Consider the following 21,051-nt stretch of genomic DNA (forward strand, 5'->3'; position numbering starts at 1 on the left):
ATGATCCACATAAAAAGATGTTACACCTTTAATCATAGAGAAGATGTGCAACACCTAAGAACAATTTATAATAATATACTAAGAAAGTAATTACTGGCCTCGTAAATAGTGTTGAGTCTATTCGTGAAAAATATTTTGTAACCTTATGTTAGTTGTTAGAGTCATTGTCATAAATATAGAAACCGATAAGATAGATGTCTGTTGCATTGTGTACCTGCTCTCTCGATATTTGATTTCTTTAAAATCTCTAAATGTTTTTTAAAAAGCGTACAATATTGCTATCGTAACTAGGTAATTTATTTTCATGTTATGTCATATTGTATGTCTTATAATATACTTTTGTATTTATTTTCAGCATTGAAAAAGAAACGAACTGTTTCGAAACGTCGGCATTGTCATCATTTTAACAATAGAAAATATACAGTATACAATATTCCCAATAATTTTTCTTCCTTAATTTAACAGCGATGGATGATAGCCAAGTTATTATAATAACGGAAGTGTTAGCTCCTTATTTCACAAAATCATTGGTAGAGGTATTGGTGACCAAAAATATAGTTTTCTTATAAATGAATCGACAGTTGTATCGGTATCAAAAACACTAGAAATCGTTATAGGTATGATATTACAGTATTGAGAAGCAAGTGGAGATGCAAAAAATCTAGTTGTTGTCCTCTTAAATTCTTTGAAAGATTTCAAAATCTCAATCGCTAACATGGTTGGAATCGGCACAGATAATGCCTCCGTGATGTTCGATATATGTAATGGTGTTAAATACTCAAGAGAGACTATGGTTTGAAAAATTTGATGTTAATTCGTTGCATAAGTATGTCATTCCCTACACATGCCTCAGTGAATACTGTGCCTAGAAACATCGAGTTTCTTGTACGAGGAACTTACAATTGGTTTTCAATGTCTCCTAAAAGGCAAGATGAATATAAGAAGATTTATGAGATCATAAATTGCGGAAAAAGCCCCTCAAAATTTTTAAAGTATGTGCAGCCCGTTGGCTTTCAACCGAACCTTCTTGTCAAAGGATTCTGGAGCTGTGGGGAGAACTGAAGCTGCATTTTTCAAGTTATATGGTTCAGGGCAATTGCTACACAGCTGACCTTTTGTACAGAATGTATTGTGATGATACAAATCAACTCAACATGATTTACCTAAAACATACCTTGAAAGAAGTGAATGTATGTACGCAAATCCTCATCTTTGGTATACGTTTGAGCAGAGAATGTCCGAGTCAAGTATGTGAAAATAACTTGAGAAAGAGATGCGTTGAGTTTAGTCTAAAACTTATAAAGGAGATTCAACAGGGACTATACTAAGTAGTAGCATCCTCAGAAAAATTTCAATGCTAAATGTTGAAGCAAATAAAAATGTTAAAAACTATCAATGCCTTCATCAAGAGTTCTTCTGAAGATTTGGAATACCTCTAGAGCCGAAATTTCGAGTCAACGTTATTCCAAGAAGTATGCAGAAAAATGGGACTTCATAAAACAAGGACTATACACCTCTTCATCCACAATCAGACGGCCTGGTCGAACGAATGAATCGGACCTTGGGGAAACAAGCTATCCAAAGTAGTTTCTGATCACCAGCGGGAAAGAAACTTCATCGACTGAGAAATAAGACTGCCTTGTGACCTGGACTCTGGACGCAAGCCTGGAGAAGTCTTAGATGGGGAGGACCACGTTAGTAGCAGAGACAAGAGCAGAGACTCTTTCTCTTTCTCTATGGTTAGTAGATTAGGAAACGATCAAATGCAGCAAGTAAGTGACCGAATGAAGATGCACTACGACATCAAGGCTATCGAAGATGGGTTCAACGCTGAAGGTCTGGTGTGGTTGCATAATCCACAAAGGAGGAAAGGTTTTCACTGAAGCTGCAGAGACATTGTGAGGGACCATATGAAGTTATCAAGTTAAAGAGTGAACAGTTTGGCTATCACTGACATTCAAGTCTTGGAGAGTAAACATAATGTAGTATTAAATATGAAGTAATGGTTATCTCTTGATGAAGCGTCCAGATAGATATCAGTGGAAATTTATGAAGCGAATAATCATTTAATTGATATGTACCTACTCTTGATGTAACTTCGGAACAAGAAGGATAAATGAATTTGATAAAAGAAATAACCGATAATAAATTCAGGACAGGTTGATGAATTATTAGTTTTTGTTGTCTCTTCCTGTGATCAATTAAGGCATAATAATTCAGATTTGTTTGTATGGTAGACCGACAAACATTTTGTTTTTAAGAGGAGTTTATATCACGGGACTATCTCTCTATAATCTGTGGGGGAAAGACTACCAGAATGTGGGGTGTTGCCAGAACACTTGAACGATAAGTAGAACCATAGCCTACTAGAATTCTAGTAGACTTCTTGTAGGCTATGGTAGAACTTACGAATATTACAATAGTTTTCACTTTCGTCGAAAAGATGGCAGCACTTAAAGAACGTGTTTTTTCAATTTCACCAGGATACGAATTGTAGGCCATGGCGAGACTTTTCGAGAAATTTTTTCATCTGGAAATTCATAGAAGAGATAATTTCACCTCGGAAAGTTAATAAAATAAATTAATAGTTCTTCTTCAATGAAGAACGTTTGACGAATAAAAAAATTTCTGACTTTCCGAGATGACGAACTGATTAAATTGAATTATTATGAAAACCTCATATAAATTAGTGGTTTCTGACGTAAGATATTCATTTTCTCTTTTTGAACTGACCACTAAAATGGTGGAGACCCCTCTTGAGCGAGACGTGAATTTCTACTGGCCCCTCCGTAAATTAAGTTCTTTTGACTTTTTCTGGCAATTCTTGCCTTGAAAAACGCACCATGTTACCCAGTGAAACAAGAAGAATAAATTTAACAACTGATCAACTTATAATAATTTTATTAACACATGAGTTCATTTATTGGTAGATCATTTGATGATAACTGTAGAAAAAATTGATTAATTTCTCCATTATGAACTTCCGCCATTTGTGATTAACAAGTAGAATTCCATATTAAGGTAAGCGCACATACATCGGCATCGGACGGACGGCATGGAAGGAACGGCACGGCAGCGGCGGAATTTTTATGAAGGTATCGCACATATTACATCGGAATCGCCGGAGGAATAGATTAGTTGCGAATATGTCTTCAAGCGGTGAGGAACTAGCGTTTGTTCTGGAGGAAGAAGAGTTTCAAAAGCGAAGGAATTGTAGACGAATGTGGATACATGACATATGTAAAAAAGGAAGGATTTTAGAGAATATGTTCATTTATTTCCGCACTTGATGAAGGACAAAAAAAAAATGGTTGCTATAATTTCTGTCATTTAAATTGTACAATTCATTATAATTTTGTACGCGCAGTATTAAGTTCTCCTGAAAACTCATGCTTCTGCCGTGAATTCGTATTTCGTATGACTACCCGTACAAGCCGCTGCATGTAGAGACTTGTAAAATGACGCAGATGCCGCGGCAATCTCCGATTGGTATCGCACATATGTCGGGATCGGCCGGCACAGCACGCATCGGTCGGAATTTAATTCTCGTTCCTCAATTCCGTCGGATGCGATGCGATGCGATGCCTGCCGTCCGCACATATGTGCGTTGCTCCATTCAGTTCCATTGAAAGTAATTTATTCCGATCCGTACCGTCCGTCCGATGCCGTTGTATGTGCGCTTACCTTTACTCGCATATTACACCACATTTTTAGGTTTTCCTTAAAAATTTGCTAATTGCTAGAGACAATAGGAATGTTTTTCGAATTATTGGGCTGTTGAACAGAATTGACGGAGGATTTCACTCGAAGGTTAAAAAGGATAATGGAAACTGGTCTAAACAGCAAGAAGGCAAGAACATGACCAAAGCAATTAAAATTAATACATAGGCTTCCTCCACCACTGAGCTACCCATTCGGTATCATCCAGGACATTTTTTTTCTTACACCAATCTAAAATGCAATATTTGGACTAATTTGGAGTTTTTTTCAATTCAAGTGTGAAAGATTATATAACGCAAATGACCACCATTTTTAGACTCGCAAAGTGCAGCTCTTGAAATAGCATTTTCCATGACCCGAGTCAGAATATCTGGCCCCGAAGCCCTTACTTCTGCTCGAATATTATCCTTTAGTTGCTGCCTTATTGCTGAAATCATGTAATGACAAATTTTATCTTTTCAATTTGAAATGAAGACTGGTTGAGTTTAAATTATCGAATGATAATAACTATTCAAAATAAAATTCTATGAGTTTGCTTCGTTGGTTAAAGTTGCAACGCTCCATAGTTAATCTCCCGTTGTCCCGAATTACTCTTTCATAGTCCTGAAAAAAATAAAACAAAATTAATATAAAGAAGTTATTAATTTCTCAAATCCCTTCGCGATTTCTGCCCCTCCCTGTATATTTGATGTTCTTTGCATAGAAAAACAATCCTTTTCATCTATGGTTATGATGAAAGATTAACCAAATTAACCTATTTGGTATGATGCATAGACCATAGACAAACGTATGATGAATGATGATTTGATGATGTTATTTTGAATGATCATTAGCTGATTAGCAGCTTCTGATTTTGCTATGTGGGTATTTGGATATGGTTCTTTAGTCTGGAAAGTGGATTTTCCTTTCGAGCGGAAAGAAATTGGTTACATAAAGGGCTATGAAAGAAGATTTTATCAGCATAGTACAGATCATCGTGGAACAGTAAATAACCCGGGTAGGGTGGTTACTTTAATTCCTAGTGATAATCCGGAGTCTAAAGTATTTGGTGTAGCATATAAGATCAAAGAGGAGGATATTGATTATGTAGTCAATCATTTGGACTACAGAGAAAAAGGTGGATACGAAAGGGTTTCAGTTTTATTCTATCCAAGGAATAACGAAAGTTTTCCATTCAGTATAATAATATATTTAGCCAATCATGAAAATCCTCATTTTGCTGGATATGCTGATATCAAAGACATAGCGAAACAAGTAGTTAAGTGCTCTGGTCCAAGCGGAGCAAATATTGACTATGTTTTGAACTTAGCGAATTCCATGAGGAAAATAGCACCTGAAGAGGAGGACTCACATTTATTTGATCTTGAGAAAGCTGTATTGGCACTTGCAAACAGTTGATTGGAATTTTAACTGTTTTCATCTCATGAAAGTTGATTAATGTAGAAGAAATACATATATTCCAGAAATTATACAATGGTAAGGAAATAAAATTTGGTATTTTATTTGAACTCTTCTGGTTTTCATTAGATATTATGAATTGGATTGTATTATGTGTTTCCAACTCCTGCATGCATCCCGATGAAATCTTCTACAATTAATATTTTGAACTATTAAGTATTAACTCAGTGATAATATAAATGTCTATGAATATTCTTACATCATTAATCTGAATAAAACTCTTATTTGCTGGAAAGTTTCCGGTTTCTACAAAATCTAGTTGTGAAAAATTTTTAGAAATACATTTTAATACCTATAGGTGTTGTTCTACTTTGTTACATATGGTATTGTTATGCTTACCATTGTAATGACAATAAGTCCTTATTTAATACTGTTATTGATTATTTTATTAAGTTGAATAAATAATATGTTAAAAGTTCTTGAAGTAGAACTTTTTGGACCATATATCAATGAATAATAAAATAATCATACTCGTTCCTCAATTTTTTATTAAATAGTTAATGAATGCTGCATGAACTAAAAAACTTTAAGTACCAATTACTTGGAAGTTTGTTCCTTCAGAATATGTTTCTTAATTATTTATGTTTTAAAAAAGTCCATTCATTTATAGCTGAAAGATGCATATGGATACACTACAATAAAAGATAAAAGCTGGTTAAAAATCCACTTGCTCTACCAGCAACCACATCTAAGATTCAGGGGTCAATTAAAAGGGATTATTCACAACTCATTATGAAACCATGCTAAGTTGATTCAGCAAACAAGAACACCAAACTGGATAACATGAACTATGAACAATCAAGATCATTTTAGCTTCCAAAATTCATCAGGATGACAAGACTACATCCACGAGATAAAAATTCTCTATCTCAACATGAAACAACTTATGATGGAAAATTTGTAATAGCGATTATTGAATTTCTTGTTATTAACAGAAGAAGGTTTTCTTTTCAGAGACACTATACACAAAAATTTGTCAGGTTTGATGAAAATGACCCAATAAATATGTGCATGTGATCTCTAATAATGGTAATTTGAAATCATATCTGTGTATGATTTCACATATCATATTTTGTTTTCCAAGCTGCAAATATCAAACTTTTGCATCCAAATAAAATGTATGAGAGTGGACTTTTATCTGAAATTCCTAATCTACCATCAGGATAGTTCTTCAGATATGCTCATCGAATTAGATGAAAAAAACATTTGCCACATCTGCTCGAAAATAGCAGGATAGAGACTCTTACAGAAATAATGACACTATAGTGATGTTTCCATATAAATAGGGATAAACTTGTCATATTCACCTAACCGATTTAGAAACTTTTGTGGAACCCTGTTCATATTTTTTTCAGTATTTTGATGAAATGGGTTATGTGAATGAAGGAGAAGACAATAAAAGTTTTGTATTTTGTCAAGACTCCAAAACTGAAGTAATTTTGTTCTTTGTACATTATAGGCTATTCTCACATTGAAACTTTTACCTAGGTATCAAATCTAAGCTCTGAAAATCATCCCATTTACAAGTGATCAATAAAACTACTTAAAATCAAGGCTGGACTATTCCTTATGCTCTGTAATCTATGGCACTATTGTATACAGCGCTCCAATGCAAAATAAGATTCCACAATCGAAAAATTTTGCCCTTTAGCGTCCGATGCCTTGTATCCGCTGGGAGCCTTTTGGAGTGATCTAAGAGATTCTTCAAATTTGTCATTTTAGTGGCACCATAAATACAAAATTTATGGTATGTTCATTTTTATTTAAAAGAAGCAGTCTGTGAAGCATGATAGACTTCACAGTGCAGTGTAATAACCCCTTTTAAGCTAAGGAATTATCAGTTATTAACGGAAATCCCTACTACAGTATTACAGTGACCTTCTTGAACAGTTTCAGTATATTAGAATATTATTATCAAGAATAAAGATATTGTAATATCTTCGATTAGAGTAATATTCATGTACGACTAAAATATGTCTGTACTCCATCGAATTATCGACATTAAATCCATTTTTCACAGGAGTTTATGCTCTCAATAATTAGTGAATGACCTTAATAAATTTTTGAAGGATAGATGGCCTATAATCGGTAAAAGCTTTTAGTCGCTTCTGTCAAAGCAATCAATTCATGAATAGATATCTCTTCGTAGATATAGATATCAATATTTTCATTCGAGAAAATCTTCATGCAGTTGGGGTGCCGCCATCTTGGGCGAACGAGTGAAATGAAAGATTGCGATGTAAATGGAATCTGCACTGAGTTATCCAGCTCGGTAGCGTACTGTATTACTGGTTGCATAGTAACAGCCAGTTCCAAAATCAATTACAATAAAATAGTCTCTACAGGTAAAACTAAAGAAAGCTTTGAATTGAAAGGACTTCGAAATTATTTATAAAACTGGCTTTCTAGAGAGGTTGGGAATGAATATTTATGAAAAATTTGAAGTGGTAATTCCTTCCCATAAAATAGTACGGGTCATATAATTTTTTTTATTAGCCTTTCTTTAGATTGCACCTGAAAAGCAATTTTCAATTTTTTTCTGAGAAACCATAAAACTCACAGAAATCAAATTGAGCAGTGATCCTGTAGGAACGAGAAGTCAAAGAAAAGAAATTTTGATGGTGTTGCTCTATAATGTCAAAGAGTCAAAGATACTCTATAATAATGCCATGCAGCATGATATCGCCTACTAGGAAAATTTAAATTCGAAGATTATTCTAGTCTAAACGACTTGCGATACCTACCTGATGACTAATTATGTTTCTCAAAAACCGTTAACTTTAGCAAAAAATTACAAGAGACCTGATTATTCGCTCAAAATTAAGCAAGCTATCAAAAATTAATTATTCAATGGTTTAATATTGCCTTCTCGCTCCCATCATTGAGTATTGAATTTTGAGTATACTCCAAGCTCTCATAAAATGTCTGTTCACTCTCGTTTTTGTCAGGGAGCTATATCTAAACACTTTATGCAAGGACTGTTAAAAGTGCTGAAAAAAGGGGAAATTACCCCTTAAATTTTTTCGCAACTATTATTCATTTACACCCTATATATATTCAATTTATAAGGGATACTCAGGAATTCTTCTTAACCAGTTGGTATCAGAAAATTAAAAACGAGATGGGGATGAGAAAAATCATTAAATGCATCATTTGATGCATGAATATTATTCTGAATAAGTTAAATCAATTGAGAACAAATGGTACTTAATCCGTCAACTAAGCATTGATTCTACGATAATGAAAACGGGCAATAACGCAACGAAATCAATGTTGATCGGAATGCGGAATGTATAGTAAAACAATATAAAAAACAATTCGTTGCAAGATGAGGATGATTATTAGTTGTATTTTTTCTGTTTATTTTCATGATGAGGTTTGTATGTACTTAGGTCACCAATCACCTATTCGTTTGCTTTTCGGCATGGAGCGTACTCTCCATACTTTTCGGGTACCTAAACTGCACTCGGTAGAGACGTCAAAGTTGGTACTTATCAACGTTTTACTGGTAGCAAAGTTCCATGACTTCAAGGGGCAAAATTATAGTATATATTTTTTAGAGCTAAAAGAAGGGTACCTAGATAAAAATAGAATGTGGAAACCTTTTTTGTTTTAATTAAGGTATATTTTATCGAAGATTTGAACTTGATTTTCTGTATCTACGCAAAAATGACAAGGAAAATATGTGAAATATTATTATTGCATATAGTATTCATGTATTCAACTTGAAAGGTAGATCTTTTAAAACTACTATGAAAATTTAATTTGCGGATTTGAATGAGCACTTGAAACTCTAAATCTGACACATATTTCAAGGATTTCAAGGACTGAATAAATTAAAAGAAACAAAAAGTTTATCATGGTTGAATAGAAACACCAACGAAAATGGACATTTTGAACGCATGAAATAACACAACACGTCAGTTGAATTGAAAAAAAAACGCTATTCTACTCCTCTATTTACTTCCGACTTGTCGATGCAAGGTTGTCTTGGACATTCCAGATCTCCAGTATCTTATTATTTATTACTACTTTTGTGGAGGTAGAGGACGTGAAACAGATCGACTGTGACAACAAAGTGTGACGACTGTGACGTCTAGTGTGACGCTTAGAGGTGAAACACCTGGTAAGGAGTGCATCGTTACTTCCATCGTAATACCGCACGTAGCAAATGAAGTTTAGCGAGATTGTGAAATAATTCAGATGAAATCGATCCCACTTCGGCCCTGTTTGGTGTAGTAATGATAAGAGTGAAGTTGAATGAACAAAGGGTGGGGAAGGGCTGAGGACTGTGGAGTGCTAAAACTTTATTGATTTTTAGGGTGACACTGTCAACAATAGTTGACTGAGTTCGCGATAGAAGACTGGCAATCGAAAAAAAACGTTCGTATTCGGGTGTGCTTGGAATTAATATCTAATGACCAGACGTTATGCATTGGGCTAATTATGTGTCTGCCGAGTTTGGAATTAGTTTGAGAAGTTCGTAAAGTGATTTAAGTGGCTTACTGTTCTGTGTTTCGAATTTGAAAACCGGTGGAATGTGCTACTGTCAAACAAACGCGGCAGCGCTGTCGGCGGCTCCAGAGCACGCCTCGCAGGCCGCCTATGCAGCACACGTCAAGCTCTGAAAAATATGACAGTGATAGGAAGTTTTTCGAAGGATTCATTTTCCAGAACCTCCAGGAAAATTAGTTGACGGTGATTTTGTTACCATTTGCCATTGCACCTAGATCAGAAAAGACTATCGGCAAAGCCGACAAAGGTTTGATATATTTTCAAGGAAATAACATTATTTACTAATAGCATAGAATTTATCATTTGAATTTCGAATGGTTTTCATGCAGACTACTCTAAAAATTAAAGTGGCAACAAATATCCAATAGCAAATGCTTTTGTATACATAACCTAAAAACGCTCGTATGTCACAAATGATCATGACATATTTTCCTGCATATTATGCAATTTTCTGATACGAATGTTGATCAGATACAAGCTTCCATTACTCAAGTATCAAACTTATTAAGATACTTTTGTAAAATATTAATATACAAGAAAAGTATCCTCGTTTCCAGATTAACTATTAGGTCGGTAAAACAGGTTCCTACCAATGGTCAATAATTAATATGGCGGCATTCTTAACATGCGCCATTCATAAAACAGTTTCGCTAGTTATGTTTCTCGGTGCTTCATAAAGCTTTTTCGGGTTAAATTTTATTTTCGTGAATATAGCAGCAAATGTGTTTAACGAATATGTGCTAACTATAGGAACTTTCGTAATAATGCAGTTCGTGTTGTCGGTTTAAGTTAATTAAAAAAAAATATGTTCAGATAAAAATGAAGCTATGTGAGTTTTGTGTTTGATTAATTGTGTGCTTTCCTAATGAGCTCTGAAGTATGAGGCAAGGTCGTGCCGGCCAAAGAAAAACAAAATGTAATTCATAATTTTTTCGGTGAATTTTGCTTTTGTGTAGGTTGGAATGAGAGTAAAAGTAGACCTGAGTAGTGGTTAAACATAACCTATTCAACTATGAAGAATTTTCAGAGGGGGTGTAACAAATACAAATTCTTCGAATACTCGCTTGCAAATGAGAAAGAATTGTGATATATGTTGAAAGTTTTCAAATTTCTTGTGGAATTTCTAGTTTTAGTTGAATCTCAAGTTATTGTTTTTAAGCTGCATGTTGAGTATTCAGACTCGAGTTTTGTTTAAATTCTATTGATTTATTAGAGCAATTCTGATGTTTATCAAATTATCATAGCTTGACAGTCAAAATGTACTCGATAAATATTCACATGGATAGTTCGTATGCAGCCCAATAGTTCGTACCAATAAATATGATCAAAAATCAGGTGAAAACTACTTAAATTCTTGGAAGTATCTAATTTTTTTCTACAAGAGTAATTGCAAATATTCTTGACAGATATGGTACCTTTTATATTTACTTAGTATATTATGTACCTACTTATAAAGAAAACAATATTTTCAGTCATTCCTGGTCATTCCATAATCTCAATTAATGTGTTACACACTTTCAAGCAAAAATACGACTAGAATAACCTACTAAGATTGTTTCCTTTGGAAATTTGGTCAAATATACTTTATTATATATCTTTGAGAACAACTTGTAGTTGCTTTGTAGATTTTTTATCTAATGAATAAACTAAAAACTTAGTCTTTAATGTCAGATCTGAACTTGGAGTTGATTACGTAGTTTAGTATTGCTGCTGATCTTCATTGTTTTTTCATGTAGTCTCTTAAATTTCCTCAATGTAGTTCCTAAATTCTGACTTCTGGCTAAACAAAAATTCATGTAGTATTCTAATGATAGCATGTATGTCATCATCTTTAATTTTTTCCTTTAGACATATTATGGTTCTCTCTGAAATGTACTTAATTTTTTTCAAAATTTCTCTGTTAACTTACAAATTAGAACTGATAACAATGGTAATTGAAGGCCTTACTTCTCAGTATTTTCTCTATGTTTAGTTAGGACTAGTCAAATGTCAGTTCTATGAAATCATTATTCAATCTTGCTCAGAGACATATGCGATGGAATAAGTCCTTTGAGTATTTTATATTCTATGAATAAGTCTGATTTTTTCTATTGTTTTTTTTCTGCATGCTTTTGCCAGTTCTTGTTTGGTTAATCATATTTTCTACTTTGTAGAGGGCAGGTCGAGGGCAGTATACCTGCCAGGTATCCTTTTAATTTGATTCATGGATAGGATTGCTAGATTTATTTGAATTGCATTAGTTCATGCTCATAAATCTAACTAAAAAGTGAATGCCAACTTCTTTCATAAGATTTATGTTTTAGATGCTCACACTACTCCGATAAAAAGTATAAATATCAAAAATGTTGCAATATCTCAAAAAGTGAAGAAAAAATTGTAATCTGTAGAATTTACGGATGGAAATTCAAGATAAAGTTCTATCACAATTTTCTATCTAAAACATGAAAATGAATAAAAAATGATCATTCTCTAAACGTTGAATTTGATGACTATTATGTTCATTTAATGTTAATAATATAATCATTTGTTATAATTAGTTGAGCCTAAAGCGTGTAGTTACTTTTTTCGATGAGATTTTATATTTCTTTGATTTCAGTAATTTTTTGCTACTCAGTTACGGTAGAATCCAATATATTTTGTTGCATGATGATGAGAGGATGGTGGTTGGTGTAAAAAAAGGATGGGATTGAATGATGTTTATTTTTGTGTGTACTGTATTGACAAAATTGGTACAATCTATAATTCCATATATACAGAATGTGCAGAAATATCAACAAAAACTTATCCGACCACCAATAATATTTCAAAATGCCATATGTACAAATGTCTGAAATCACTTTATTACTGACATACAGTTTAGCCAAATGGGTATAAATTTGGAACATGAATTAAAGTAGCTCTGTTAGGCTAACATATATCAGGAAAGAATTTTTTTTTCCATGTTACTTAAATGCTTGTTAGAATAACTTACACTGTATAATAATTATTCAAAATCTTAGTTCAGGTTCAAAATGTACGGATAAAATCCTACAGAAACTTTTCAAAAACAATTTTTGCACCATTTCAGATATTCCATAATACATAATAAGTTGTAAGTTTCAATTTTTCTAATCAAGCTAAAGTATGTAGCATGCAAAATTATAATACATAATAATATGTATTTAACAAACCAGGACGTGAATATTGCTATTGTATTTTCTTCAATTATATATGTACTTCTAAGACTATTATGAACACTTTCAAAACCTATAGTAACTAAAGAATAAATTTGTGTCAGGCCGGAATGAGTTTTTTATGTTTAGCAAAAATAACGGATCTAGCTCAACAATTATCAACAGATTCCAAGTCTACTAAAACAGTCTCACAGGAACTTGTTCAAATAATAGCCGATAATAGCTTTATAAACTTGAATTTTAAGTAACTGCAACTAAATTACTAATATTAGGTATGAAGAATATTCATAGTGATGCCCTCAGCATTAGTACATTTTTCTCGAAAATTTTTTTTTAGATCATGCCACTAGATGATTCACTGACAATTTGAGGTATTTCAAACACTATAACATGCTGCAGTAATTTTCTCTGGTGAATTGAAAGCAATAATGTATTACCGAATAACTGAAATGGTGCCAGAAACAATTTTAACAGGTTCCTGTCCGATTTTTTTCACAGATTTTGAATCTGAGCTCAAATTTTTCATAAATATTATAAGTGGGGATTTGTTTTTATAAGAATTTGAATGGAATGAATAATATTCTCGGTTCAATCACCGACGGGGCTACCTGTTGAGGTCTTACAGATCAATTTATGTACCAAATCTAAACCCAATCTGACCATCAGCTAATTCCTGTATTCAATTGGGTGTATGAACAAAGAGAAAGAGGAACAAAGAGTCTTTGGTATGAATTCACAAATCGCTCTATATGACCGAAATGAAGAAGTTCTGGACATTTGTATACGGCATTTTACAATCATATTGACAGCAAGAAGATGTAAAAAGGGGATGCAATTCATTTCAAAGCCGATTGCAAGGGTGATGACGTAGAAGGTGGCAAGGTCAAGCTTATGTTAGATGTGGCACCTTCAAATTTGGTGCAAAAACGTTGGTTATCTATAAGTCAAAGTCCTCCAAATCCACGTGTCAGTCGAGTTCTCGATCGAGTTGAATGAAATTTAAATTATTACTTATTTGAGTTTATTGCACGGCATCGTCTAATTTTATGAAAGCACTATTACTGCGCACTAGTGTGATGTGGCGGGTGGCTATACTGTAGGCACCCGAGTATTTTCGATCTCCTATTGCGCCTGTACTATACAGGGTGTTCTCAAAGGTGAGGCATTTTTTGACAGAAGGTAGAACTCATCAAAATAAGTCGTTTAACCAAAAATTGTCTATATAAAATATCCAAGATGGCTGAGAGGTGACTCCGGCATCGCAAAAACGAAAAAAAAAACACAAACATAAGGCTGGACAATTAATGGTTCAGTAGATACCCAGTTCATCGGACTAGCTGAATGAGGTCACTTTTGAAAGAATCATAATTGTTGTATCGTGTAATTTAGGGTAAAAAGAATGTAGAAAAGCGAGGCAGTTATGAGTGCTTATGTTAGTTATGTTGAAAAAGTGCTATGATGTTTCCCCAGTTCATCTCATTTTTGCGACGATTGTTGGAATGTTCGAATAAGAAGATTGTGATTGTGAAAAAATTGCCATACTGATCTGATGTCTGGTTCTCTAGAAACATTTAGGCTAATCGTGATACGCTTTTATGTCAGGTCAGAGCATCTCAGAATTCGAAATGCAGCGTGAAAAACTTTCCGATAGGACAGGAATGAAAAGCCTTAAAACAAGAATAACGCTTGAATAGAACTAGAACTGTAAAAACTTGATATTTTGTATTAAATCCACGATCACAAAGTTCTTGATTTGAGCAATTTTCATTTAGGAATAATCAATTTGCGTGCTCAATTAATTTTTTCAACTGTTCTTGATAAAATAATGAAAAACTTTGACGATTCTTCATGCATGAGAATGTGTTTTATTTTTTTAACCGGAAACGGTGCCTCGTACAGCAAAAAGTCAAGTGACGGAATTTGCTCCAAATTAAATGAGGATTCAAATAGTGTTTTTTATTGTCGGAAAAACCAGTAGCATCATTTTTTTATCTGAAAATATTCAGTCTCGCTGCAGTACGGACGCCACCGGTAGAATAGAAAGGAAATGATATTATGCAAAAAGTGCTCCTTGACGCTCAAAACCATTGTCTCAAATTTCATAAAAATATTCCAATAAGTGTGAAAGTTATTAATAAAAAACATTTTTTTTTCTATAATTTCAACACCCCGTATCTCGGAGAGGAAACATTTTTCTACATATGTTTATATGACAAACTAGGGCTTATTTTTGATTTAGAATACGTGGCTAAAATTTCTTGGTTTCGATCTGGAGCAGCCTGTATAATAACGACTTCAACGTCCCGAATGTTCTTCTAATTTTTCGAAGACTAAGGGAAATTTCTGTTCACTTTTGTGTATTGAGATTTTCTTAACGAATCAATTGAAAAGTTCGGTAAATTTAAACCGCCAAACAGGGTGTTCCAATCCCAAGAACAAATTCAATGGGAAAAATGTCATTAGCCGGTCCTGGAAACTGCACTAAATTATGAACGATTTCTCGAGATACACTATATTCAGCTTAATTTACACCGAACGAAAATAATAACTGAAATTCATTACTTAAATAAAAATCCTAAAAAAAGGTTAGTGAAAATTCTTTTAGGCAGTTTTCCCCTCGGTTTTCCCCCTTGATTACTAATATACTATTATATTAATTTTTTACGGAAGATTTATTTCAGTTTTTCATGAATAAAAGGTTCAATTCTAATACCTCTTCAAAATTTTCGTTTTCGAATGAATTTATTTGTTTGTAGGAGGTTTATTCATTTTGATAATTATATCATATTTTCCCTCATTTGAATAATTTAATGAAAAAAAAAAATTCGAAACAATCCGGAAGGTTTGTATCTATCATATCTGACACAAATTCAAAAATTGAGTAACATTTCTCCAATTAATACTTAAATTTTGTTACACTTTCAACCTAACTTTCGTAATATAAGAGATACAATAAAATTTGTAAATAATGTCAGTTACGATGGTCTAGAGGCCGACGAAATATAACTACAAAATTGAAAAGACTGCATAAGTAGGTAAGGGTCAAAGGATAGAAAAATATAAGTAATTTTTGTCTATTTTTGTTACGAAAAAAATTTTCGAATTTCAGAATCTTAATCGGTATTTCCATATTTTTCAAATAACTTGAGCTGTTTGTCGATGTTCGCCCTTTCAATAATGAAATGATATTTTTCCTCATCCCTAAAATCATTCCAAGTGAGAAAAATTCGTTTGATATAATCCTAAATTTATCGCCGAAATCATTGGCAGTCATCCGAAATCGGTATCGATAGCATTTTTCTTACACTCTCCATAAACTGAAATCATGTCGACGAGTTCGATATTTGAATAAATGTGGGGCATAATTATTGACGAATTCGAGGATGGGAAAATATTTAAACAATCGACAAGTTGTGTGACTACCGTTAATATCTGTGTATCTACGGCAGTCCAGAATCATCTGATCTAATCATCAATTTCACTCAATTCCTTTCAAAATCAGAGGGGGGATAGCTCCGCCATCTGGAATATTTTAGATACACGATTTTTGGTGAAATGATTCATTTCAATGAGTTGTACCTTCTGCCTCAACTTTCAAGAAAAACCTTCATATTATATATTAATATTGTGGGAATTCACATGAAATTACGAAAAGCGTAAGGTGTAATCACATTTCCGGTTTATTCAATTGACTTGTTTGAATGTTTTCCAACATAGTTAGGGCTTTTTTGAAGGGGGGTACAATAAAAACGGAATTCAACTGACGAACTATTTGAAAGACGAATGAGTTCAAAGCATTGATATACCAGGGTGCCCACCCCAGACGCAGCGCTCATTTTGAGGCAGTAAATAAAGATATTTCGAAAATCTTTTCTTGTGGTGTGTGTAGGGTGTTCAAAAGCACAATTTGAAATTATTGTCATGTACAGGGTCTTCGAAAACAAAGATGTAGGTCAAAGTTACACTTTTTTTAAATGTAATACTCTATATTTGACCTCAAAAATGGAATGACGAGCTCAAATTATGATGATATTCTTCAGATCACTTTATACCTTAGAAGGACCATTTACGAGATATTGGCGAAAATGGTTTACTAGTTTTGAATTAAAAATCGAAAATTGCCCAGAAACTATCAGGTTTAGATGTAGGAAAATTTTATGAAGATAGTTTCGAAATTAATTTTTACGTTCAACGAGATTTAGAAATACCGGGTGTGTCATTTGAAATAAGAAAGTTTTCGACGATTATTTGTAGTTGATGTTTGAGAATTAATTATGATCACTCTGTATATTCCAGAGTTGAAATTTTCTTTTATATGTAGGAGTAGCCAACTTGTCTACTCGAAAAAATTCTGTCTGTATCGCTGGCATAACTAGATTCTTCATGAATTGCTATTTTAAAAAACTCCATATTTTCGCCATTATCTCGTAAAGGGTGCTTCTGAGCTATAAAGTAATCTGAAGAAACTTATCATAACATGAGCGTGCCATTCATGAGCGCCGCGTCTGGGGTGGTCCACCCGGTATATGTAATTCAAACTTGGGGCTCGTTTGCCCCTCCCCTGACCATAGATAACCTACAGATTACGTAATTCCTAAATGCCTAATTGTGGTGAACACCAGTTCCAACGGCAAAAACAAAAATATCAATTAAGCCAAATTTATACCATGTTTTCATACACACAACGAAAGTGTTTACCTGAAAATTAAAAATTGTGGAAATGTTTCAACAAGATTATCATTCATTATTTTTCACGACATTTTTAATTAGCACTCTACCGAAAAATATATTTATTAAGAGGATTTTATACCACGGGACTTTCTCGCCATCCGTATAAGGCCTAAAGGGGGGCTAAAAAGGTGCAGCCATCTCCTAAGAAGCGATGCGTCCGCGGCACCACCGCGGATGTAAGTAGGAATCGATCTCGAAGAAATTTCACTCTTGGTTAATTATAATTCTTTCTCCGGAACTCAGTAATACCTAAAAAATTCTACAGAAAAAGTTGAAATTTTTGACAGACATCGATGGTCAATGAAAATAGGGTACTCTAACGATTTGTCAAAATCAGCTGATTGTTCGTTGCCGTGCGGCACACAAAGCATTTTATCGAACCAGTGTGTATTTTTATACCTTCGCAGCTAATGAGAAAATGCCTGTGGAAGTAGAGGTGAAAGAAAGGGACGATGTAAAGTTTTTTAGAATACCCGCTGTTGGGAATTTCAAGAAAAAAACTCGATCTAACGAACTGGCCATGATTAGGAGATCTAACGTTGGGAACAAAATTTTTTCCAAAACATGCACTAAACACCACTCTCCACTCAAACTCTACCGAAACAGCATGAGAAGAGGAAAAAGCTTTTTTTTTTTTTTTTTTGGTGTAGCAGGGGGAAAATCTGCAAGACAGACGAACCACCCTCATCTCCTGAGGGGGAACAGTGTGGGGTTTCTCACTCTCCTGAGCTCGAGACCCACTAAAAACCCTACTGCTTCTTTAATTTTGGTTCCGGGCATTTGCCTATAAACCGTTCATCTCTTGGTCGGTTTTCTTCTCGCACACTATCGTGCTGGGATTTATGTGTTTATCCTCTATTGGATTAACACTTCATTGAATTTTTCAATAAGTTGTTATTTTAATCTCTTTTTAATTGATCTCTTGGTCTCCTTCGGTAAATTCGCATTCTCCTTTTGTCTTCCTCTGGGTCGTAGTCCACTAGTCTCCTGAGTTCTTGATTCGGATGGTTTTTCGCTGTTTCGAATAATTTCTCTGCTTTTCTGTTCATGAATTCCGTTATGGTTTCCCATTTCAGGTCCTTATAAATCTGTCTATTCCTGACAAACCAAGGTGCATCTATTGCACATCGTAGCAGCTTGTTTTCAGTGGCCTGAATTCTTTTGATATGGCTCTTTGCCGCGAAACCCCAGGCAACTGATCCATAGGTCAGTTGAGGCCTAGCAACGGCTTTGATTATCTTCAATTTTGTCTCTTTCGACATGTGGCTTCTTCTTCCTATCAGATGATAGAGTCTATTCATCGCTGCTTTCGTTTTGTCGATTGCTTGTTTGATATGACTTTTCCAAGTAAGTCCTTTGTCAAGTGTTATTCCTAAATATTTGGCTTCATTTTTCCAGTCGATTTCTTCGCCGTCAACATCCAGTTTCGTTGTGGGTCGCAGTCTTCTCTTCTGTAGTAATATTGCTTGGCTCTTTTGTCCATTGAGCTTGATTTTCCACTTTATGCACCAGTCATTTGTTTCGTCAATCGACTCTTGTAGAACTCGTTCTATTATTTCAGGATTTCGGTGTCGAGTTGCTATGCCTGTGTCGTCAGCATATAACGTTAGCATGGTTCTTGGATTTTTCGGAATATCGTGGATGTATATGTTGTACAGAAGTGGCCCAAGTACTGATCCTTGGGGTACTCCAGCCTCTATATCTCTTGTTGAGGAGCATTCTCCTCCCACTTTCACGTAAAATCTTCTATTTTTGAGATAATTCTGTATCAACTTGCATATTTTGATCGAATATCCAGCACATCTCATCTTATATATTAATCCTTCATGCCATACTCTGTCGAATGCTCTGGCGACGTCTAGTAAAACAAGACCTGTAGCTTGTTTATTTTGGAATCCCTCTGTTATGTACTCTGTGAGCCTTAATAATTGTTGTTCTGTTGAATGCTCTCTTCTGAATCCGAACTGTTCTGGTGGAATTAGTTTCAGATTTTCGGTTTCCTCATTTAGCCTCGTGGCGATAATTCTTTCTACTACTTTTCCTAAAGCCGACAGTAGACTTATCGGTCTGTAGTTTTGTGGAAACTTCTTCTCATTGAATGGTTTATTGAATACTATGACTTCTGCTGTTTTCTAAGGAAAAAGCTTGTGTGCCCCGCGGCAACAAACGGTCAGCTGATTTTGACAAATCGTTAGAGTACCTTATAGGGTGCTCTGTAAAAAGGCATTTCTGAGAAAGTCTAATCACTCTAATCTAACGTCGGGAAGAACATTTTCTCCAAAAACATGCACAAAACAACATGCGAATCAATGGATGGAAAAGCTTGTGTGGACCGGCAACGAACGCTTAGCTGATTTTGACAAATCGTTAAGAGTTCCCTATTATGTGCACTTTGACAATCACGATTTATGCCGTATTGAGGTTAAGTCACTTTTGTAAGTCATTGACATAGAGACATGGACTGAGCAATGTCAGCTCGAAAATGTCTTTTTTTATAGAAAGAGAGAAATGATCGTCGGGCATTTACCTGTCTCTTTTTTGTTCACATAGAGGTGAGTGTGGACCAATCAAAATTCTAGAAAGACAACTGCATGCCTGACGTGCGTTTCTCTCTGTCACTTTTCTTTGACCGTATTTCATGCATAGTAGATATAAAGGGAAGGCACAGTCCATGTCTATATGTCTATGTTGTAAGTAAGGTTGGCCATAGACATTGAGACATCGACTGAGCAATGCCAGCATGAAATTGGCTATTTTATAGAAAGAGAGAAATGTACGTCGGGCCATTACCTGTCTTTTTTGTGTTCACATAGAGGTGAGTGCGGACCGATTGAAATTCTAGAAAAAGACAACTGTATGCCCGATGTTCAGTTTCTCTCTGTCACTTTTTTTGACCGTATTTCATGCATAGATAGAAAGGGAAGGCACAGGCCATGTCCCTATGTCTATGAGATTGGCGAAAACATTCTTACATCGATCGGACTCTTAGACCGTTTTGCGCCTCAGTATTCATGAGTCTCATTGTATTATGTTTCATTAAGTGCTTTGAAAATCTTACGAGGTTAGAAACGAACGCCCCTATAGAATTCCGTTTTCGGCTACGGTCGAACTGTGAGGGCTGTAGGCCCGAGTCCCGTCAAGGGCCGAATGTCCGATTCCGATCGAAAAGCGAATCAGCCCTTAAAGGTTAATCTACTAAAAAGCATACTACTTACCACTATTTCCCACTTATTCAGAATTGCAGCACTAACCCAGTAATCTCCAACCTTTACGATGTGGTGAGCCTCTTCGGCTCACCACATTCACATTTTTCTTTGGAAGAGAGACGGCGAGCTAGCAGCTTCACTGAGCGCCGAAATTTCAAATACCTACAAAATGAGTGGCCAGCCACCAAAATCACCACTGGTAGCTCGCGAGCAATGGGTTGGCCACCAAAGCACTAACCCTTGAAAAT

At 34.7% G+C, this 21,051-nt stretch overlaps 2 protein-coding genes across 7 annotated transcripts in view; both read left to right on the top strand.

The window, feature by feature from the left end:
* Positions 1 to 4,558: 4,558 nt before the first annotated feature.
* LOC123318773 (putative glutathione-specific gamma-glutamylcyclotransferase 2) lies at positions 4,559 to 6,202 on the top strand. 2 transcript variants are annotated; one of them, XM_044905507.1, is made up of 2 exons: positions 4,559 to 5,196; positions 5,789 to 6,202. In XM_044905507.1, exon 1 carries the CDS (start codon positions 4,579 to 4,581, stop codon positions 5,116 to 5,118), a length of 540 nt encoding a protein of 179 aa, XP_044761442.1. In that variant the 5' UTR covers positions 4,559 to 4,578; the 3' UTR covers positions 5,119 to 5,196; positions 5,789 to 6,202. The 2 variants fall into 2 exon arrangements, with proteins under 2 accessions (XP_044761442.1, XP_044761443.1); XM_044905508.1 differs by having other exon boundaries at positions 6,133 to 6,202.
* Positions 6,203 to 10,327: 4,125 nt separating this feature from the next.
* The window catches only part of LOC123318542 (LIM domain-binding protein 2), a 68,192-nt gene continuing 57,468 nt past the window's right edge, over positions 10,328 to 21,051 (top strand). For 4 of the 5 annotated variants that reach the window (XM_044905193.1, XM_044905195.1, XM_044905194.1 and 1 more), the window contains exon 1: positions 10,328 to 10,609. In XM_044905193.1, the coding sequence (XP_044761128.1) occupies positions 10,573 to 10,609 (37 nt within the window). In that variant the 5' untranslated portion in view covers positions 10,328 to 10,572. The remainder of the gene's footprint in view (positions 10,610 to 21,051) is intronic. The other variant, XM_044905197.1, reaches the window with a different exon arrangement.

This window comes from Coccinella septempunctata, chromosome 8 (assembly GCF_907165205.1).
Source record: "Coccinella septempunctata chromosome 8, icCocSept1.1, whole genome shotgun sequence".
Lineage (NCBI taxonomy): Eukaryota > Metazoa > Arthropoda > Insecta > Coleoptera > Coccinellidae > Coccinella > Coccinella septempunctata.

Bases quoted from the DNA above. Each gene is read 5' to 3' on its own strand.
- LOC123318773 (XM_044905507.1), top strand. From the start codon at position 4,579: ATGTGGGTATTTGGATATGGTTCTTTAGTCTGGAAAGTGGATTTTCCT.